This window comes from Balaenoptera borealis, assembly GCF_965194805.1.
Source record: "Balaenoptera borealis genome assembly, chromosome: 17".
Taxonomy (NCBI): domain Eukaryota; kingdom Metazoa; phylum Chordata; class Mammalia; order Artiodactyla; family Balaenopteridae; genus Balaenoptera; species Balaenoptera borealis.
Genome location: NC_138876.1, coordinates 53,848,896 through 53,873,128, shown reverse-complemented (window position 1 = coordinate 53,873,128; position 24,233 = coordinate 53,848,896). Strand labels below are relative to the sequence as shown.

Sequence of the window (24,233 nt, the reverse complement as noted above, 5' to 3'; positions counted from 1 at the left end):
ACTAACTTTTCATCCTTCCCGATCCTCTTTGCACTCCAGGAAGCTGACCTCTGTGGGCTTGCTCTCTGATTTTCATTTGGGTTCAGCCAATGGGAAATACCAGTAGGAAGTCAGAAAGCAGGAAGAGAGTGGGGTTGGCACGTTTCTTCCCCCATTCTTCCCTGCCAGGCCTTAGGTTAGCAATGGCTGCAGTTCCTGCCAAAATCCACAGCTCCTGGCCATCTCCTGGAAGTACAACTCCCACAGATTTCTTTCTGGGCTCTGGTAATGTGCCCTGCCCTTTTCCCCTTGAGGCCTGGCTGTGGAAACAGCTCCCTTGTAGCTAGCTTTGAGATGTATCACCATCTCTTGTTGGGTAGTCTTAGATTTTCCTTCTAATTTCCTTTGATTGACTTCTGTCAGTAATCCCTTTATTAAAGTCTTCTTAGTTAACTTACTTAAGTGTACCTTCAGTTTTTTGTCTGGACTCTGACAGATCAAGCTCTGACATCAAATCTTGATACCCCAGTTACATTAGGTAAATTTAATCTCTTCCTAAACGTAACTCCCAGATCAAATTGTTTCTCAGTATCATAAATTGCTCTGTAGTATAGTCATTCTCATACAGCTTCCCACTTGGAATGTCAGAGAATTCTGGGCTTTATATCTCTCAGGGACATAGCTGGGGCATTCTGCGTTTGGGAAGTAACCAATAAATAGTTATAAAATAAATGAACACTCGAGTGAATAAAACAAATGAATATAACTTCTGTCATTCACCAATAATCCGGAAAATAAGGGTTGGTCTTTGAAAGCAAGACAAGAAAAAACACATTTCAAATGTTTAAAAAAAACACTACAGGCTCTGCAGTGAGATGGTAACACGAGAATCAATCTCTCGGAGTCCACCATTTAGAAATGGAGAAAGAAGGCTCACATTAATAAAAACAATCTCCAGGGGTGGAATGGACCGAGAAAGCATTCTGGCAATAGGAATGTTCACGTTTTCACAGCCCTGCCTTTGGGGGCAATGAGATGTGAGAAGCTGCATGGGTGCTGTGCCTGAAGATTGATATCAGACCATGTGTATTTCTCCAGCTGTTGTTGCAGAAAAGGGAACATTTTCACTGGCTGTTAATCATTAAAAAACTAACATAGGGTTTCAGCTCTGACATGTAAAGAGCTTGGAAGTTGTCACTCCTGTCCTTACAACACGAAAAAGTTGAACAAACTGAAAACCAATGACTTTTCTCGGAACTGTCAAAGAACTGAAGTTGCAGGGTCAACTCCCATCCAAATCTGGGGAGACAGGTGAATCCAGAAAGCCACAGCCAAACCTGCTTACCTGGAACAGAAGCCCTTGGAACTGTAACTGGTAGGAATACCTAAATGGTAATTTTGACAAATTGCTGTAGGTTGAGAGTAAACTATCAAGAGAGGGAGAAACTCTGAGGCCCACAATTATGGGGAAACTGATACTTTTATAGGTTTTACCTTGAGAAACTTTAGCAGATTCTCATGGTTGAGAGCCAGGAAAGAGCTGCTTGTTGCTCTGGCAGTAGAAGGGGATAATTAATCATTGTAAAATACACCCAGAATATATTTGTTCTCCATTACAAAGGTCTACTATCCAGGGGAAAAGATTACCAGAATCTTATCCTACCTGGAGGAAGGGCATTTCTCTCACCCCAGGCGCCTCTGGCCTTCCTGCCTAAGGGGATAAGAAACACCTGTGAAGATTGGACCCCAGGAAAATAGATCCATTAAAAGACTTAGATTTAATCATAAAATTAGAGTTCTCTCCCATACCTTAGCACTATACCAAAGGGGCTTCTGTATAGTAACATTGGGTTATAACTGCAAAATGCAGACTTTCTCTGAAGAGCAGTACTGAGGGAAGGCCAAAGTCAATAGAGGAGATAGAAACAAAGTCACTAGAGAAATTTAGAAGCTGTAGCACCTACAACTACAGCAAAGATTAAACACAGCCCAACTCCTGGCCAGATTAATATAAAACCTCATTCTAAAGACCTGTTTACCTCAGTTCCTACTACCCATTATGTCATGTACAACTTTCAACAAAAATTACAAAGTACACTAAAAAGCAAGTAAAATACAGCCTGAAGAGCCAAAGAAAGCATTAGAACCAGACTGAGATATGACACAGATGTTGGAATTATCAGGCAGAGAATTTAAAATAACTATGATTAATATGTTAAAAGATCTATTGGAAAAAGTAGGCATCATAAAAGAACAGATGGGTAATGTAAGCAGAGGGATAGAAATTCTAAGACAGATTTGAAAGGAAATGTTAGAAATAAAAAATACTATAACAGAAATGAATACTGACTTTAATGGGCTCATCAGTAGACTGGGCATGGTCAAGAAAAGAATAGATGAGCTTGAAGATAGGTAGTAGAAAGTTCCCAAATTGAATGCAAAAAGAAAGAAAGGAATGAAAAAAAAAAAAAACCCCAAAATCCAACCAGAACAGAACATCAAGAACCGCGGGACATTTTCAAAAGTTATTATATATATATATATATATATATATATGATATATACATAAACATACATCATTCTCTAGTATTAGAAGAACCACCTGAAGTAATAATGGCCAAGAACTTTTCCAAATTAATGACAGACAACAAACCACAGATCCAGGAAGCTCAGAGAATACCAAGCAGAATAAATACTCCCCGCCGCCCATTCCTAGGCACATCATATTCAAAGTGTAATAAACTAAAAAAGAAAATCTTGAAAAGGGCTGAGGGGGAAAAAGCCTTACATATAAAGGAACAGGAATAAGAATTATAGTGGACTTTTCATCAGAAACACTGCAAATAAGAAGAGAGTGGAGTGAAATACCAAGTGTTGAGAAAAACAAAATCACCAACCTAGAATTCTATGTATAGTGAAGTTATCCTTCAAAAGTGAGGGAGAGATGAAGATTTTATCAGAAAACCAAAAACTGAGGGACTTTAACATTAGCAGACATCCTTAAAGATATTGAGAGAAATTCTTTGGGAAGAAGGAAAATGACACAGATTAAAAATTTAGGTCTACATAAAGAGTGAAAGACATGGCAGAAGGAATAAGCAGAGGTAAAATGAAAGTCTTTTATTTTCCTTATTCTTAATTTATCTAAAATATGACTTTAAATAATAAAGTAACACTGCATTGGGTGATTGTAGCATATGGATAAGTGAAATGAATGATATCAGTTTCTTAAGGGCTGGTAGGGAAGGGCTGTTATAATGTTCCTGCACTACGTGTGAAGTGGTATAGTGTTAATGTGAAGGTAAACTTAGTTTAAAATGTGTATGGCAAACACTGAAGTTTTTTGAAAAGAATTATAATTGATAAACTAAGAGAAAAGAGAAAATGGAATCTCCTTTCCTGAGGTTCTCCCCAAGACAATCTCTGCCTTCACCTTTTTTGTTAAGTAAGAGAAATAAATTTTACTCTGTCATCCATCTGTTATCTATCTATCTATCTACCTATCTTCCTGCCTATCTATGTATGAAATGGATGTTAATATTTGAAGGACAATGATTGGATGAGCCTATTTCATTCACATTCTTGTTGCCTTGGGCATAGGGCAATCCAGTAGTTAGGAAAGGCTGGATGGCACTGGGGAGCTTAATTTGGACCTGAGACTGTCTCTGTGTGTGTCAGACTATGAGAGCAGAACGGAAATAACATATTTAAATGTCAAGTTATTTTGAGATTTCTCAAGCTTTAATTAAACTTGCCTACAGGTTACACATTTGGAGTGCTTGATGAGTTTTTGAACGGAAGAAATAGTCTGTCTGCCAGATGGATTTTGCCCAAACTCTCTCAGCAATGTTTAAAATAGCATGTTTTTTTTCCCCTCCTGTCCACAAAATGCTTCTCCAGCATTCCACCAATGGAAAGTTTCACTCATTAAATAGCTTAGTAAGAAGATCCCTAAATATTCCCAAGCCCACATAGTTTCTGAAAGAGCACATGCTGGAGGACAAACAGCCGAGGTTAATGGTAAGTGTCCCCAGGTCAAAAATACTGAACAGAGCAATGGCCCAGGAAACAAGGGAATGGATTCTAATTCTAGGTCCACTTTTGTTTGCTGTGACCTTAAAAAAGAACTTAAGGACCTTTTAGATTTTTACTCCAATCATGTATTTATTAAGTGCCTATCATGTATTCAGCAGGTAAAGTAGTGCAAAAAGAAAAATAGTAAAGCATGGTATGGTTTGTGGAAAGAGTACAGATTTTGGAACCAGATAACTCTACCATTTTTTAAATTTATTTATTTATTTATTTATAATGTTTAATTTAAAAGAATTTAAATTGAACTATAGTTGAAATCTACCATTTATTAAGTGTATTTCTGAGCAAGATACTTAATCTCTCTTTTGGGTTAACAAGACCACTTTTTAGTACCTTCTGTACTATAGGTATCTGATTATCTTTAGGGAGAGATAGGTGTTTATAGACTCCTGACATTCAATTATGAAGGTGTAATTAGGTAAAACTCCTGGCTGAGGAGTTTTAAACCCTAATTTAGGGTATGTAACTGTAACAAGTAACAATAAGTACAATAAATTTTATTACACAGGGTTCTCCAGAGAAACAGAAAAAATAGGACATATACAGATATATATAAAAGGAGATTTATTATGGGAATTGGCTCACATTGTTGTGATGGTTATGGAGTCTGAGAAGTCCCACAGTCTGCCATCTACAAGCTGGAGACCCAGGAAGCTGGTGCTATAATTCAGTCTGGGTCCAAAGGCCTGAGAAGGGGAGAAAGAGGAGCCTCTGGTGTAAGTCCAGGTCTGGGTCTGAAAGTCCAGAACCAGGAGCCTGATGTCTGATGTCTGAGGGCAGGAGAAGATAGATGTGCCAGCTCAAGCTGAGAGAGCGAATTTGCCCTTTCTTCACATTTTTGTTCTATTCAGACCCTCAGTGGATTGGGTGATCCCTACTGCATTGGTGAGGGTGATCTTCCTTACTCAACCTACTGATTCAAATGTTAATCTCTGCCCAAAACACCCTTACAAACACACACCATAAATAATGTTTTATCAGCTATCTTGGCATCCCTTAACCAAGTCGACACAAAAAATTAACCATCATATTACTAGTGTGCCAAAAGTGGATAAGTGAACGAAATCAGTGGTGTGAATGTCAGAGGGAGAAGGTATATTTAGTGTGAGATGACCTGTATGTGCAAAACTCTGTAAATGTCAGGTATAAATAGCAATATGAAGATTATATATGTAACACATATATACATATAATACATTATACATGTATAATATATATACTATACACATATGTATACTATATATGTATATAATATGCACATATACACATACAGTACATACATATACATATAATATGTACATGTGCACATATACATATAAACAAATGTATATATACATATAAACAAATGTATATGTATTTACATATACATATACATTTATGTGTGTATATATCAGAAAGATCTAGAATATTCAGATAGTCCCTAGTCAGTCATCCATTTCCAGCTTTTTTCCAGGGCTGCCACATACAGCATCATAAATTGTGCACTGCATACACAGACGATAATGTGACTGGAACACAATGTGCACAGCCCTTTTTCACAGAGCTAGTTTATCCAGAAAGCACTGACAAGGTTAAGTAGAATACAAAAGAGCATAAGTTGAAAGGAAGAGCAGAAGAAAAACAAGAATGGAAACATAAAATGGGGTTCACACAAAAATGCAAACTTTGTTACAAGAGGGCTTCGAATTTGGCTTTAAGTCTCTTATATCATAAAAATCGATGGATTCTTAGTTTTAAGACAGAAATATCTGCTGAAGGGCTTTAGTAGAGAGGCCACTATGTAAATTGGTGGACAACATGTTCATATTCTATTATAGATGCAAAACTAAGTTTGCCAGCACTGTTTGTGATGTGGTCCTCAGTAAAGGTTGTGTGTCACTCCAAAGTCCAGTTCTGTAGGAGCAATGCTGTGGGTGGGAAGGTCAGTCAGTACATTGCATATCAGATATTCATCTCTCTCTTTGTTTTCAGTGGTATCTAGGATATCTAGAGAAAAATAATCCTCTTAAACATTACCTTTCTCAGCTGAACTTTTGATAAATAGTTTTTTTCTATGAGTTTGAGATTTTACAGACCATTTTACTTTGGAGGCCAATCATGCAGAAGCATATAAGGAATTCACTGTATAAATTGAAAAGAAAAGGAAAAAAAGAAATTAGTGATAAATTAGAAGTGTGTAGAAATAACATACTCCACAATGACCTAGATACGATGCCAAGTTCTGGGGCTATAAAGATGATTAACATCTGTCCTCAAGCCAAAAGGGAACCCTCCTACACTGTTGGTGGGAATGTAAATTAGTACAGCCACTGTGGAAAACAGTATGGAGTTTCCTTGAAAAAACTAAATATAGAGTTACCATATGATCCAGTAATGCTACTCCTGGGCATATATCTGTGAAAGAAAAAAGCTCTAATTTGAAAAGATACATTCACCCTAGTGTTCATAGTGGCACTATTTACAGTAGCAAAGACATGGAAGCAACCTCAGTGGCCATCATCAGATGAATGGATAAAGAAGATGATATAGATATAGATACAGATATAGATATATAAAATGAAATATTACTCAGCCATAAAAAAGCCATAAAAAAGAATGAAATAATGCCATTTGCAGCAACATGGATGGACCTAGAACTTCATTTTAAATGAAGTTAAGTCAGACAAAGACAAATATATCACTTATATGTAGAATCTAAAAATTAGTACAAATAAACTTATTTGCAAAACAGAAACAGACTTACAGACATAGAACACAAACTTATGGTTACCAAAGGAGAAGTGGGAGAGATAAATTGGGAGTATGAGATTAACAGATGCATACTATCATATATAAAATAAACAAAAGGATTTACTATATAGCATAGGGAACTATATTCAATATCTTGTAGTAAACTATAATGGAAAAGGATTGAAAAAAGAATATAGATATACACATATATATGTATAACTGAATCACTTTGTTGTATACCTGAAACTAACACAATATTTGTAAATCGATTATATTTCAATAAAAAAAAAATCTGCCCTCAAGCTGTTTGTAATCTAGGAGTGGGATAAGTGTGGGCAAGGGTTGTCTAGTCGACTAACAAATATTGATAATAACATTAGTAATAGTAGTATTACTAGCTAATATTTTTAAGTGCTTTCTATGAGCCAGGTATTTTTCTAAGTTCTTTTTTGTATCAATACATATAATGCTTTTCAATCCTATGAGGTAATTATGTATTATTATTACTCTGTTTTAACTGATGAAGAAATGAAACCTCAGTTGAGGACCTCACCCGGAGTCACACAGCTCATTGTTGTGGAGTTGGATGCAAACCTAGACAGACTTCTTAAACAGATAAACACAATTCAGAATGATTAATGCTTTGATAACTGTAAAAAATGAGAATGTTTCCTAAAATGAAGAAGTTTCTTGTCTAAAAGCATACTCTCATATGTAGAATTGTTTCCTATAATAGAAATAACACTAACTCTGAATACTATCTATGGAAAGAAGATCAATCACATCCAATGCTGAGTGAGAGACTACAACTTCATATATCTGTTATCATTAAGCAAATTTCCAACTGGATTATATTTGGAGTGTAGGAGGTTAGGTCACCTGTGTAGACTTTTATGAGATATTCTTTTACTCTTTTCAATGTTATTGGAAAACACTTTGTTGCTTGAAAATTTTTACCACTTCACTAAATATAAATCCTGACAAAACTTTTGTGGGTGAGCAAATATCAGAGGATGTTCTAGTGTCACCTCTGCGCAGACTGCTCGCTCTTTGCAGATACTTTGATATTCATAAAACTACTGCAAGGCAACACATGTTAACCTAGATTTTTGAGAAAAATCTCTATGTATGGATTTTTATCAGAGTTAAAGAGTTCAGATTTCACAGATACAAAACATGTAGTCCTCTTTCCCCCAGGAAGTCTTGATTTCAGAGTTGAATTGGCCTTAGAAGAAGTGGATAATCAGGACTTCCCTGGTGGCGCAGTGGCTAAGAATCCGCCTGCCAGTGCAGGGAACACGGGTTCGAGCCCTGGTGCGGGAAGATCCCACACGCCACGGAGCAACTGAGCCCGTGCGCCACAGCTACTGAGCCCGCATAACAACAGAAGCCACCGCAATGAGAAGCCTGTGCACCGCAACCAAGAGTAGCCCCCCGCTCGCCGCAACTAGAGAAAACCCACATGCAGCAATGAAGACCCAATGCAGCCAAAAATAAATAAACGTATTAAAAAGAAAAAAAAAGAAGTGGATGATCGATGAAGAATCTAGGTAAAAATTCTAAAGAAGGAGAGGAAAAAAAGAATAACATGCACAGTTTATTCCATGCCCTCTTTATTTATATCAAATACCCAGGAGGATATATGATACTCGGACTAGAAAATACTGTATCAAACAAACTAATATTCTAGCTTAACTCTGTGTTTTTTTGGGGTCAAAATAGCTAACAATGTCATATATTAATGAAACTGTTGAGGTAGGTTCTTACCTACACTTACTGACATGGAAATTGAGGTCCAAAATCTAGTGAAGTGACATATTCCAGAACAAATACTTATGAGTTTCATTGCAGAAATTCAAATCCAAGACCAGAACTGACTTCAAGTCATGGAGTCTTTTCTTTACACCCTAAACTCTAATGCTGCTAATGAAGCCATTGTGATTGTTCTAATGATACAGATTTGCCCATGGATATTAGAAAAATCAGGGAGGGAGCCAGTTGGGCTGGTCGTGATAAGATCTACCAATGTCTGACAATCAGATTCTTTACTCCCTCTCTGCTATTCCAAATGGTGGTAAAGAGCCTTGATTTTCATAGAATTAGAGTCATCAGATGAAGTCAGTTTAGGAGGAGTCCTGAGAATATTTGAATACATGTTTAAGCAATGGTACTGATAATGTAGTTGTTCACAGGAATATTGTGAAACTTAGATGAGGTTTGCTTTTTGCTCTAAGCAAAAAATGCTACACAAACAAAGAGACTGTATATTAAAGAAGGTAGTGAAAATAGAAACACATTTTAACACAGGTAGTATTCACAGGATTGAGCCAGAAGAAAATGGAAATGAAAAGTTTTCTCCCTCAATATTTATCAATCTTCTTACCTCTGCTCATACTCCCAATGTATCTACTATTTCTATCTTTTAGGAAAGGCAGGGTAGTAGGTGAAGGAATAACAGAGTTATTCTGATGAAGAATAAGAATATGGAATTAAAATAGTCCAAAAAACTAAAAGTCTACCTTGGTACTCTCATTTTGAAAACTGAGTGCTCAGGAAAAATAGGCAAACATTGTTTGGAGGGAACAAAGAGGTTTAAAATTATTTTTCAAAATATTTGGCGTTTTCACAATGGTATAGAGAAAATATTTGTTAAATATGCAGAATGGGTGATTTGACCAATATAGCTGGTGAAAAGTCAGAACTTAAATACTTTAAATAAAAGCCAGACTATCTAAAACATATGATATATCACTGCCTAAATTCTGCTCAATAACTTGTTATGTATGATGAAAAAAGGATTTTATACAAAGAAAGAAACGCAGAAAATAAATGATCACATTTATGAAAATAAATAGGCCCAGAGGAAATTAATTCATTTAGCAAATATTTATTGAGGACCTATTATTTTCTAGGCACTATTTAGAGAAATGCAAATTAAAACAACTATTAAAGTGCAAAACCAACTGAGAATAATGAGGTAATATCACTGATACTAGAGAAAAATAGCTATACATTGCATGTTGTATCTTAAATTGGTTCAATTATTCTAGAAAATCATCTGCCCATATATTCCAAGAGTTATAGAAATGTTTCTACCTTTTTACCTAGTTATTTCATTTTGGGGAATAAACTTCAAAGAAATAAAAGAAAAGCAAAATGATTTTACAAAGATAAACGTAGCAGTCCTATTCTTAATAATAAAAACTGACAAAAAGGGTACAAGGCTGGATATGCATATTCATGACAAAAATGAACATGTATTAGTACATTTGCAAAGATAGAAAGATAATTACGTTAACTTATTTATCCAATGACTATTTATTAGGCACTTATGTGGGCCAGGCACTGCCCTAAGGGCTGGGGATCAAGTGCAGATCGGGTGTGGCGTCTGCTAGGGACTGTGTCTGTGTACAAAATGGAAAAATACAACCTCTCTGGGCAAATGCAGTCCTATAGGCGCAAAGCTTGGCCAGAAAAATGCCCCCTTTTGCAAAGTAAAAGGCACCTGTGCATGAGGGGGAGTTTAACAGCAGGGCTCACGCTCAGGAGTGCAGTGCAGGCTGCATTCCAGTTCTCCCAGGCCCTGCCTGGACATCCTGATGCAGAGCACGACTGGCACAGCATACATAGTAGTCCTGGTGCTTATGATTTAGTGAGGAAGGAAGGAAGACACTGAAGAAATAAATGCACCAGCAAGTGCATGATTACAAAGGTACGTGTTCCGAAAGATAGGAATGTAGTCCAACTAGAGAATATAGCAAGGAGACCTGGGTGGTCCCTATAATGGAGAAAAAGAAGTCCTGAAAGTAGCTGAGATTAGGTTAAAGGGGTGGGAAACCTGTATGGGCAGAGGTAGAAACTCCCCATGGCTGCTATGGAAAACAGTATGGAGATTCGTCAAAAAATTAGAACCACCATATGATCCAGCTACTCCACTTCCGTATGTTCATCCAAAGAATACAAAAACTAATTTTAAAAGAGATATGCACTCCTATGTTCATTGCAGCTTTATTTACAATAGCCAAGATATGGAAACAACCTAAGTATCCATCAATGAATGAATGGATAAAGAAGATATGGTGTATATACACAATGCAATACTACTCAGCCATAAAAAGATGAAATCCTGCCATTTGTGACAACGTGGATGGACCTTGAGTGTTCTATGCTAAGTGAAATAAGTCAGAGAGAGAAAGATACATACAAATACTGCATGTTTTCACTCATAGGTGGAATATAAAAAACAAAAACAAAACAAAATAAATGAACAAACCAAACCAAACCAAAACAGAAACATAGATACCGAGAACAGAGTAGTAGTTACCAGAAGGGAAGAAGAGTTGAGGGAAGGCGAAATGGGTAAAGGGGGTCAACTATATGGTGACAGATGGAAGCTAAACTTTTGGTGGTGAGCACACTGCAGTATATGCAGAAGTCAAAATGTATACATGATACATATAATGTTATAAACCAATATTACCTGAATAAAAAAGTTTTTTAGTTCCAAAATTAGGAAAAAATAAACCAACTCTCCATGGCTGGATGGCATGTGGCACATTCAAGGAACTGAAGTCTGGATTAAAGAGAGCAAGGGTAGTGGGGTACACCCTGCAGTAGAGAGGTAGGCAGGGGCTAGACTCTGCAGGATCTTGTAGGTCAGGCAAGGACTTTTAGATAAAAAAGAACATGTGAAAGCATTGAGTGGTTTTAAGCAGGAGGGCAATGACATGATCATACCTGTTTGTGAAGGATCCCTCTGGCTGCTAGTGGGGCCTGGATTACAGAGGGTGTGGTGGTTGGAGTGGGAGACTTGGAGCAGCCCTGAAGTTGTCCAGTGAGAGAGGGAGGTGGTGTGGATGGAAGTGGGGTCAGTGGAGAAGGCAAGGTGCAAACAATTGGAGACACACTTTGAAGTCTTAGAGGTGGACTGGCCATGTAGTGTGAACTGAAGGAGTGTCAAGCAGAACTTTTTTTTTCCCCAGTAAATTTCAAAAGTTAACAATGTAAAAAGTTTAGTATTATATTAGTTTCCTGAGGCTGCTGTAACAAATTACTGTAAAACCGGTGACTACCAACAACAGAAATTTATTCTCTAACAGTTTTGGAGGCCAGAAGTCAAAAATCAGGTTGTTGGCAGGGCTGTGCTCCCTCCAGGGACTCTAGGTGAGAATCCTTTCTTGCCTCTTCCAGCTTCTGGTGGCTCCAGGAGTTCCTTGGCTGTGGCTGCATAACTCCAATTTCTGCCTCGGTCTTCACACGGCCTTCCCTTCTTCTCCCTGTGTTTGTGTGTCTTCTCCTCTTCTGTCTCATGTGAGGACACTTGTCATTGGATTTAGGGCCCATCCAAGAAAATCAAGAATGAACTCACCTTAAGATCCTTAGCTTAATTATATCTGCAAAGACTCTTTTTTTTTCTTTTTTTTCTAAATAAGGTCACATTCACAGGTTCCAGGGGTTAGGGCATGGATATATCTTTGTGGGGGCCAACATTCAACCCACTACAGGCATTATGTGAATACTCCTTTACATACCCCCTTCTACAGGCTATCAGGACTGACCTTTGTGCACACATATTGTCTGCACACATTATTTTCTCCACATGTCATTTAAGCACTGAAAGGTCTGCCTTCAGTTCTCACATAACCTCAAGCAGTTGCTAAATCTGAAGGATTGGTCCTTGTGAAGGCTTTGTACTCCATAACATCCTGCATGCTCCATCATTGAATGCAATCCATACATTTTATCACCTGGTATTGGAATCTTTTTGTTTCCTTGTCTTTTATTTGTAAGGCCCTTGAGGGAAGTGATTGTTTCTTGCTCACCATTCTTGTTCACCATGCCAGGCATGGCCTTCTTTGAGGCACTTCACATTATACTGTAAGGGGTCATGAATATAATTTTCTGTTTTTTTTTTTTCTATCAAATCACAATTAACTGCTTAATTAATCAGAAATTTCTGAATAGCACCTGCAAATTATTTTGAATGGAGGCAGAATATCAATGAAAATCAACACATTGTACAGTTTTTATATAGCTGCTGGTGACATAAAGACGGAAAGTTTTAGTTCATACATTTTAATAGCTTAGTCTGTTGAGGAGATCCATTTGAATGAATTGATTATAAATTAGTGGTAATTCCTGTAGTAAAATCACGAATGAAATACTATGAAAGCATAGAACAAGGAGCAACTAGTTGTTTGGGGGTTGGTTAGAGATGGCTTCAGAGAGGTGACATCTGAATTGAAGTCTTGAAAGGTGAATAGGTATTTTCCTGGGGGAGAACATTCCAAAGGGAGATGAAACCAGTAGGGATATCTATTGAAATCATAATAGCATTAGCAAGGGTAAAAATTCAGATGCATTTCAGGAAAAGTGAGATTTTAACAGATGCAGAAGGAGGATAGGAAGTGGTTAAATACATTCGGTGAATAAGACTTGGCAATAATTGTAATTGTAAAAACAAACAGTGGAGTCAGTACTACTACAAGGCTATCCCCCGGCAGACCCTGAGTCTCTCTATTAAAAATGGGGTGTCTGAACTCCTCAGATGTTAATTGGAAATGTGGTCTGGGTTTTCTCCATGACAGGCTGTAAATCTATATTTTAGTCAGGGCTTTGCTCTTTTGGATTAGTATATAATGTCCTTGAAAGCCCTCAGTTCTTTTCTTTCTCATTTTTTCCTAAGAAAAAAGAACCTTCGTTAAAAAGCTACATGATAGTGCTGGATTTAGCTCATTTTAACAAAGGTCACAGGTTTTTTGACTAGTAAACACAATTACTAGATCTTTCCAGTATCTAGATGTTCGGCAGGCATGCCTCCATTGCTGGAATAAATAACTAGAGCTCCAGGGGCGTATGACAGCTGTGGGCCTGTGAAGCCTGGGGGTATCGTATTTCTCTTCAACCACAGCCAAGAAGAGAATCAAGGCAAAAATTTCCCTTTTGCTTGAATCAGCTAGATTATGAACGAATTTAGAGCTTGTCTGGTCTACTGGTTTTAATTTGGCCTTAGAAACCCAATGGGTAATAGGAGATTTATTTGAGAAGCTGCTGTCAAGAATTTAAGATTCCTTTCAATTGCAACTCAGCAGCACCTGGATTGTATTCTTAGAGTATTTCCTACTGTGATGATAATATCAGCAATGAACATATCTGTATTTATAAAGCTTTGTTCTTCAGGGAGTACTCAACCCTTGGGAGAGGTCAGCTAATTAATTTCTGCAACGTTTGAGATTAGACTGTTGCTTGTTTTATGACCTTGAAGATTACAGTGATTATTAAGTCACCAAAATATTAAATCACTTTTGCAAGTACTCCTAGTAAGGAAGCAATAGAAAATAGGCAAAGAACACACAGATCTGGACATTCTGAGAAGTGTTTCCACCACTGCCCCAGAGCAAGACCCTCATAGGAGTGCCCACCCAGTTTTAAGCAAGGAGGAAAAATAAAAAAGAGAAGGCACATTATCAACAGAGAATTAACATGATTCAAGATTCTAAGGAAACCCTAATTATGCTAATATAAAGTCATCTGAAATTACTCATATCTCTGGAACTCTGAAGATAACTTCTTTTTCTGGAAGGTTGCCTATCTCCACTTCATTTAGTTGTTTTTCTGGGGTTTTTTCTTGTTCCTTCATCTGGTATATAGCCCTCTACCTTTTCATCTTGTCTATCTTTCTGTAAATGTGGTTTTGTTCCACAGGCTGCAGGATTGTAGTTTTTCTTGCTTCTGCTGTCTGCCCTCTGGTGGTTGAGGCTATCTAAGAGGCTTGATGGGAGGCTCTGGTGGTGGGTAGAGCTGACTGTTGCTGTGGTGGTCAGAGCTCCGTAAAACTTTAATCCACTTAACTGTTGATGGGTGGGGCTGGGTTCCCTCCCTGTTGGTTGTTTTGCCTGAGGCAACCCAACACTGGAGCCTACCTGGGCTCTTTGGTGGGGCTAATGGCAGACTCTGGGAGGGCTCACGCCAAGGAGTACTTCCCAGAACCTCCGCTGCCAGTGTCCTTGTCCCCATGGTGAAACAGAGCCAGCCCCCCACTCTGCAGGAGACCCTCCAACACTAGTACGTAGGTCTGGTTCAGTCTCCCCCAGGGTCACTGCTCCTTCCCCCGTGTCCCAATGCGCACACTATTTCGTGTGCGCCCTCCAAGAGTGGGGTCTCTGTTTCCCCCAGTCCTGTCGAAGTCCTGCAATCAATTCCCACTAGGCTTCAGAGTCTGATTCTCTATGAATTCCTCCTCCCATTGCCAGACCCTCAGGTTGGGAAGCCTGACGTGAGGCTCAGAACCTTCACTCCAGTGGGTGGACTTCTGTGGTATAAGTGTTTGCCAGTCTGTAAGTCACCCACCCAGCAGTTATGGGATTTGATTTTACTCTGATTGCGCCCCTCCTACCGTCTCACTGTGGCTTCTCCTCTGTCCTTGGACGTGGGGTATCCTCCTTGGTGAAGTCCAGTGTCTTCCTGTCAATGATTGTCCAGCAGCCAGTTGTGATTCTGGTGCTCTCACAAGAGGGAGTGAGAGCACGTCCTTCTACTCTGCCATCTTGGTTAATCCTCTCCAAGATAACTTCTTAGCAGCTATGAAATCAGAGGTTGGATGAACCACCTTTCTTCTGTGGTGTGGTGGAAAGATCACTAGGCCCTGATCCATGAAACTCATGTTTGAATATTGTCCCTTTCACTTGCTAGCTATGTTATCCTGGGCCAGATAATTGACACCTTGGAATTGCAATTTTTCCAATCATGAAATGGATATGTTAATAACTGCCTGACAGTGCACTCTTGTCTTTACCCTAAGAGCCAGCATCCTAGTTCAAGACTCCATCATCTTTCACTTGAACCACTACAACTGACTTCTAATTGATCTCTATTTCATTCTCGTTTCTTTACTGCCTCTTTTCCACATAGCTGTTAGAGTGGTCTTCTAACATCATAATTCAAATTGTATCATTCTTTTGCCTAAAATTCTCCATTGGTATCCATTGGTATTTAGAATAAAATACAAATTCCTTACCATGGCCTAAAAGGCCTGTACAATCTTGTCTTTGCTCACCTCTTTGGCCTCATCTCCCCACAGTGCCCCTTATTCCCTGAGCTCCAGCCATACTGACCTCTGTGATGTTCAGTCAGATACGCTTGCTCTACCTCTAGGCCTCTGCCCTTGCTATTCCATCATATGGGAGGCTCTTCCCACATGTCTGGATGGCTGCTCCATTTACTCTCTCAAGTCTCAGTTGGAATATTATCTGTCCAGAGAGGTATCCCTGACCATTATATGTAAAGTAGCTTCCCCAGTCTCTAACAATTTTTACTTCTATAGCAGTTATCACAATGTGAATTTATCTTGTCTAGTTTATTTTTTGTTAGCTTTCTCCCACAAGACTGTAAGCTCTTGTTTACTGTTTTCACAGTACATTCCCAGAGTTTAGAGCAATACCTGACTGTCTAGCATGTACTAGGCACTCAAAATAAGTGTTTATTGGATGAATACATGAATATGTTTAAATACAATAATACATATGGAATGTTTAGCCCACAGAATGCTTAAATTTGCTGTCCATAGTGTTAGACCTTTGTATCCATGGCTTGTGCATTCACATATGGGTTGTGCAATATGGTTTATTGAGTCCTGGTGTGTGGAACCCTCAGATGAGGGACCCACAGACTCAGATGGCTGACTCTACTATGCCATTTTATACACAGGACTTGAACATTGGTGGATTTTGGTATCTGTGGGGGTCCTGGAACCAATATCCTCATAGATACTAAGCGGCAACTATTCTTACTCTTGGGGACTTACTTGTAAGATAAACTTCTCCTGACCAATAGGAAATAATAATAACAATAGTTAATGTTAATATTTATTGAACTCCTAATAGATGCTGGACATTGTTCTAAGTGCTTTTCATGAATTAATTCACTTACCAACCCTCTAAGATATTCACTATTGCTCTTCTAATTATTAAGATGAAGGACAGAGGGGTCAAGTAACAAAGGAGCAAAGATTGTAAGTGGTGGTACTGGGGTTTGGACTCAGGCAATTTGGTCCCACAGTGATAATCATTATCACTCACCTACTCAAAACTATTGTCTTAGCCTGGCATTCAAGTTCTCCAAAAATCTGACGACTAACTCTCCCAATCTCTTCTTTCATCATTCATCCATTCATTTATTCACACATTCATTATTCAACATATATTGAGCATCTACTTTATGCTAGGCACTGACCTAAGTCCTGGGCCTAAAGGACTGAATGAGCTAGGTCTTTTGGGGAAGGGAAAGGATAAATAGAAATGTGAAAATCCTTATTTTATCAATGCTGTCAGCACAATCAAACCATTGGTGAATTTGAGCGGGAACTTTACTTATTTTATGACCCAAGACTTTTCTTTTATAACAAATGACAGACTTCAATATTACAAGGTGTCTTTTAGATACCTGATTTCTCCAAACACTGCCCCAGCTTTCAGAGTAACCAGAACTTGAGCACCATCAGCTCCCCCAAGAACTTGGACTTCTCCTTGCTTAATGACATACATTTCCTTGCCGATTTCTCCCTATATGCCAAATATAAAGAGCAAATGGTAGTCACTTTATTCTTGACAATTATGCCCCAAATTAAAAGATATAAACTCTTCTAGAGGAGTAAATGTAAATGAAGGAAGCAAGGAATATAAGTGTAATAATAATTATCTTAAGACCTGAGGTAGTTATGGACATCAGTTTGACATAATATGTGAAAGGAAATTACAAGGAAAGTGATACCCTCTAGAACCTGAGCACTGTGTGCCATCACTGGACAGGCAAAGATACTTCAGTCAGCACATTGTTTTAAGAATGGGATTGGAGAGAGGAAATAACAGATTGTAAGCATATTCACCTTAGCTTTGGTGACCTCTGCTATGCTTTGAAGAAGTTGCTTAGTTTATCCAAAAAACATGGGTTACAGTCATCTAAAGGTGAACTCTACTGCCTATAGCATTGAGGTCTGATTTTAGTAATTGGGGCATATGAGACCCTTAAGCTATTATTCTTTTTCCATATTGAGAAGAAAGTGTTAATGCAGCAGGTATTTTATATATATATATATATATGGGGATATATATATATATATATATCTTTATTGGAGTATAATTGCTTTACAATGCTGTGTTAGTTTCTGTTGTACAACAAAGTGAATTAGCTATAAGTATACATATATCCCCATATCCCTTCCCTCTTGAAACTCCCTCCCATCCTTCCTATCCCACCCCTCTAAGTCCTCACAAAGCATGGAGCTGATCTCCCTGTGCTATGCAGCAGCTTCTCACTAGCCATCCATTTTACATTTGGTAGTGTATACATGTCAATGCTACTCTCTCACTTTGTCCCAGCTTCCCCTACCCACCCCGTGCTCTCAAGTCCGTTCTCTACATCTGTGTCTTTATCCCTGCTCTGCCACTAGGTTCATCAGTACTATTTTTTTAGATTCCATAAAAGTGCGTTAGCATATGGTATTTGTTTTTCTCTTTCTGACTTACTTCGCTCTGTATGACAGACTCTAGGTCCATCCACCTCATTACAAATAACTCAATTTCACTCCTTTTTATGGCCGAGTAATATTCCATCATATATATGTGCCACAGCTTCTTTATCCAATCATCTGTCGATGGACATTTAGGTTGCTTCCATGTCCTGGCAATTGTAAATAGCACTGCAGTGAACATTGTGGTACATGTATCTTTTTGAATTACGGTTTCCTCAGGGATATGCCCAGTAGTGGGATTGCTGGATCATATGGTAGTTCTATTTTTAGTTTTTTAAGGACCCTCCATACTGTTCTCCATAGTGGCTGTTTCAACTTACATTCCCACCAACAGTGCAGGAGCGTTCCCTTTTCTCCGCACCCTCTCCAGGATTTATTGTTTGTAGATTTTTTGATGATGGCCATTTTGATGGGTATGAAGTGATACCTCATTGTAGTTTTGATTTGCATTTCTCTACTAATTAGTGCTGTTGAGCATCTTTTCATGTGTTTTTTGGCAATCTGTATGTCTTCTTTGGAGAAACGTCTATTTAGGTCTTCTGCCCATTTTTGGATTGGGTTGTTTGTTTTTTTGATATTGAACAGCATGAGCTGCTTGTATATTTTGGAGATTAATACTTTGTCAGTTGCTTTGTTTGCAAATATTTTCTCCCATTCTGAGGGTTGTCTTTTCATCTTATTTATGGTTTCCTTTGCTGTGCAAAAGCTTTTAAGTTTCATTAGGTCCTATTTGTTTATTTTTGTTTTTACTTCCCTAACCCTAGGAAGTGGGTCAAAAAGGATCTTGCTGTGATTTATGTAATAGAGTGTTCTACCTATGTTTTCCTCGAAGAGTTTTATAGTGTCTGGCCTTACATTTAGATCTTTAATCCATTTTGAGTTTATTTTTGTGTATGGTGTTAGGAAGTGTTCTAATTTCATTCTTTTACATGTAGCTGCCCAGTTTTCTCAACTCCACTTGTTGAAGAGGCTATCTTTTCTCCATTGTATATTCTTGCCTCCTTTGTCAAAGGTAAGGTGACCTTAAGTGCGTGGGTTTACCTATGGGCTCTCTATCCTGTTCCATTGATCTATATTTATGTTTTTGTGCCAGTACCATACTGTCCTGATTACTGTAGCTTTGTAGTATAGTTGAAGCCTGATTCCTCCAGCTCTGTTTTTCTTTCTCAAATTGCTTTGGCTATTTGGGGTCTTTTGTGTTTCCATACAAATTGTAAAATTTTTTGTTCTAGTTCTATGAAAAATGCCATTGGTAATTTGATAGGGGTTGCATTGAATCTGTAGATTGCTTTGGGTGGTATAGTCATTTTCACAATGTTGATTCTTCCAATCCAAGAACATGGTATATCTTTCCATCTGTTTGTATCATCTTCAATTTCTTTCATCAGTGTCTTATAGTTTTCTGCATACAGGTCTTTTGCTTCCTTAGGTAGGTTTATTCCTAGGTATTTTATTCTTTTCTTTGCAATGATAAATGGGAGTGTTTCCTTGATTTCCCTTTCTGATTTTTCATTGTTAGTGTATAGGAATGCAAGAGGTTTCTGTGCATTAATTTTGTATCCTGCTACTTTACCAAATTCATTGATGAGCTCTAATAGTTTTCTGGTAGCATCTTTAGGATTCTCTATGTATAGTATCATGTCATCTGCAAACAGTGACAGTTTTACTTCTTCTTTTCCAATTTGGATTCCTTTTATTTCTTTTTCTTCTCTGATTGCCATGGCTAAAACTTCCAAAACTATGTTGAATAATAGTGGTGAGAGTGGGCACCCTTGTCTTGTTCCTGATCTTAGAGAAAATGCTTTCAGTTTTTCACCATTGAGGATGATGTTGGCTGTGTGTTTGTCATATATGGCTTTTATTATGTTGAGGTAAGTTCCCTCCATGCCCACTTTCTGAAGAGTTTTTTTCATAAATGGGTATTGAATTTTGTCAAAAGCTTTTTCTGCATCTATTGAGATGATCATATGGTTTTTATCCTTTGGTTTGTTAATATGGTGTATTGCACTGATTAATTTGCATATATTGAAGAATCTTTGCATTCCTGCGATAAACCCCACTTGATCATGGTGTATGATCCTTTTAATGTGCTGTTGGATTCTGTTTGCTAGTATTTTGTTGAGGATTTTTGCATCTATGTTCATCAGTGATATTGGCCTGTAATTTTCTTTTTTTGTGACATCTTTGTATGGTTTTGGCATCAGGGTAATGCCTCATAGAATGAGTTTGGGAGTGTTCCTCCCTTCAGCAGGTTGTTTTATTCAGTTCTTGTTTATCTCTGGGGACTCTGGAGCCAAGGCAATGACACTTGTTCAGTGCCTTGAGAACTAAGCTCCTGGAATGTTCACATAGACACTGGTTAATGATGTTATTCTGTATGCCTCAGGTAGTGTGGCAGGATGTACCAGGCTGTCAACACTGTTTAATGTAAATACAAAGATTTATGGTGTGTGCTTGGTATCTGGTTTGGAGTCTGAACAATGACTGGTCATGTAGCTGTGTGACCAGCCCCATTTAAAAACTCTGGACTCCAAGACTTAGATGAGCTTTCCTAGGCAGAGATATTTTGCCCTTGTCTCTATGGTCCACAGTAGGAGATAAAAATGCATCCATGTGAGCCTCTCAGAAGTAGGATCTAGGAAATCTGCACCTGATTTCTCTAGTCTTTGCCTATGCATATCTTTTTCATGCTGTTCCTGCACTGTATACTTTGCCTTAATAAATCTTAAGTGATAAATATAACTTTATGTTGAGTCATGCAAATCACCAAACTAGTGGGTGGTTGTGGGACCCTTGGAACACATCTCACTCCAGGATCCAAAAAACATAAATATGTTTTACAAGAGATCTAAGTGGCACTTGGGTGAAGAAAAGTTTTTAAACTTTAAATAAGCCAGTTATCATAATACTAGGTAGACTATTTGGATAACAGTGCCTATATGTCTTAGTGAGTTGAGTCTTGATCACCCTGAGCTATTAAAAATAGCATAATTACAATAAATTCTCTTATATTTGGTTCAGGAGGGGACTGGATTATTTGAGTTCATAAAACATTCTTGTTAACCATATTTTCAAAGGAGTAGAATACACTAAAATTAATTTAGGATTAAACAATGTTGATTATAGTTTATGCTCTGCAATGGCTGAGACAATGTCTACTTTGTTCCAGTGCTGAGCATAGGAATTATGACATAGGCACTCATTTATGAATAATTTATAATTCAGCTATTCCCTGGGAAGTTTTGAAGTTCTTTAATACCAAGGGTTATTTTCCTGAACATTACTTATTGTCGTATTATAATTGTTAGGTTAAGTTTTAAGTTTTCAGACTCTACCTCTTAGTTAACATCTGTGACACTGAAATTCTCATTTTATCTCCCCATGACTTTTATGAGGAAGCTAGAGTAGGTATTATTATTTCTATTTTACAGAAAGAAAATAAAGGCACAGATTGGCTTACTGGCTAATATTTGGCTGAGTAACTGTTGCTCCATGATAGTAAATAGACGCAAAAGGAAGCCTAGAATGCACATCTCCTAACTAAGCAACGCAAAAAGTATATTTAAATTTTGCATTGTGTATTTATACCTTCTATAAATAGGTATATTTATTCCCAAATGTAGATTTAAGTAGAAATTCCAATACAGATGGATCTAATTATAGTTATTTCCATCTTATCAGTGCTAATAATACATCTTGCATTTGCAAAGTACTTTTAAAATCATAATATCAGATTTTACATTGTTCCTTATTTTAATGCCTGTGTTTGTTTTATCAGAACATGCTACTTTGAGACTTCCCTGGTGGTGCAGTGTTTAAGAATCGGCCTGTCAATGCAGGGGACACGGGTTCGATCCCTGATCTAGGAAGATCCCACATGCTGCGGAGCAACTAAGCTCGTGCGCCACAACTATTGAGCCTGCGCTCTAGAGCCCGCAAGCCACAACTACTGAGTCCGCACGCCACAACTACTGAAGCCCAAGCACCTAAATCCTGTGCTCTGCAACAACAGAGGCCACTGCAATGAGAAACCTGCGCACAGCAAAGAAGAGTAGACCCTGCTCGCTGCAACTAGAGAAAGCCCGCGCACAGAAGCGAAGACCCAACACAGCCAAAAATAAAATAAATAAAATAAATAAATTAAAAAAAAAAGGAACATGTTACTTTATAGCTGCAAAGTATTTTCATAGATATTAACTCACTTATTTCTTGCAAAAATCCCAGTGAGGTCAAATAGGAAACATATCATTATTCTTATTTAAAAATTGGTAGTAGAGACTTGAAAAGTTAAGTGTCTTGGGCAAACTTACGAGGCTGGCAGATGATAGCATTAGAACTAGCAACACCTATGTCACCTGACTATATAATATGTACAGATCATATCTAATGAATCCAATATCAAGACTGATCTCTTTAAAACCAACACAATATCTATGAATTATTTTAAAAATGAGAGAAAGTGTCTGAAAATTAGTTTTTCAAGAGATACTCCAAGAAGTAATGATTAGGACAGGGTCATATTCCTTATTTCTTTGCATGAAGTAATTCTCAGGGAACTGGAATGATTTTTCAAAGGCAGTTATTACAACTGACTGGAGGTAGAAGTACATAATGGGTACTTAAATATAGTTCAGCACTTTTAATTATTTTTTAATGATCATTTCAGTAATTTTCCAAGGAGATCTGGCATAATCAACGAACCAAAACTTCCACTATTTCTTGTATATTTCTAGGCTAATTTAAGACTTTCCTGCAAGTTTAATTGGCATTCAAATGAAGTAGACATTCCTTAGAGAGCAAGGGCTGACAGCATGTGCAAAATAAGATCAAACCAAGCTCTTCTGGTTGGTTTATGTACTAATTTGGAGAAAGTGTAGAAATGCAAGCGCTTCATGTACAATGGGGTAACACTTGGTGAGGGAGCGCTTCAAATTTTCAGGGTTCCTGTGTAGAAGGCTATTTCCAAGGCTGACAGGGGCATTATGACGCTCAAATTAATTCTTACAAATTAATCCTGGGAAAATTCCTAAGTACTCTTTGAAGCAGTCCAAGCTACCCACTTGGTAAGTTTAGGAGCCATCCGGAGGATTAGGTAAGTCAGCAAACTCAGTCCTGAGCCCTGCCATTTCTTCAATTATTTAAACAACTGCTAATGGAACATGTTTTCTTTCCTTTTTTTTTTTTTTTGTTCCCTTTTCCTACAATGATTTGGGGAAATGATAAAAAACAAAGCTGAATTTGGCTGTATAAAATCTGGACAAGTAACAACTTTTCATCTCTGTCTATGTCTACTCTTAATTAAATCCCTTCTTAAAAACAGAAACAAAGAAATGTGGCTTGGAGTCTCATGTCTTTTCATTTCTGCTCTTCCCCCTGCTTATTTTTTTCCTTCCTTCATTTGTGTTCACTGATCTGTTTTTATTATTGAGTGATGGATGCGATGTGAGGAAGAAACTAGAAATGAGAACGCTGCATCTACTCTGCATTTCACACTTTGTTAAGCAAATTTTCACTGCTTGTGGGCCCGGATGCTAAAGTTTCTATGAGTTATCTCAATTTTCAGTCCCTGCTGCTATTGGAACAAATTGAAAGGCCATTTTGGTGCATTAAGGCCATGTCATCCTAAATGCATCACTGCCCTAAAGGGGTCCTTAAACTGAGCTGTGGTTTGTATTTCCCATTTTAATGAAAATGATTTTATATCATCAGTATGCCCACATTTAATCTGGACTAATTTGTGTGGGATTCTAGATTCCTAGTTTCATTAATATCACAATCTCTCCTATATTTTTCCTCTTTTACCTCTGACAGCTTTTCAGTTGCCCTCTGTGATTCTTCTTCATTGACCTCTTCCATAAATACTAGTATTCTTCAAAGTTACAGCCTTGGTCTTCTTTATTTACCT

At 37.8% G+C, this 24,233-nt stretch overlaps 1 protein-coding gene and 1 long non-coding RNA gene across 2 annotated transcripts in view; one reads left to right on the top strand and one right to left on the bottom strand.

Annotated features, from left to right (window-relative positions):
• Positions 1-24,233, bottom strand: part of CNGB3 (cyclic nucleotide gated channel subunit beta 3) — a 161,644-nt gene that overhangs the window by 6,425 nt on the left and 130,986 nt on the right. Inside the window, 1 exon segment of the mRNA XM_082363686.1 lies at positions 17,242-17,360. Coding sequence (XP_082219812.1) covers positions 17,242-17,360 — 119 coding nt within the window.
• LOC309614835 lies at positions 3,457-23,663 on the top strand. The gene is made up of 2 exons (XR_014236412.1): positions 3,457-3,999; positions 22,107-23,663. It is a non-coding gene; the product is annotated as an uncharacterized lncRNA (long non-coding RNA).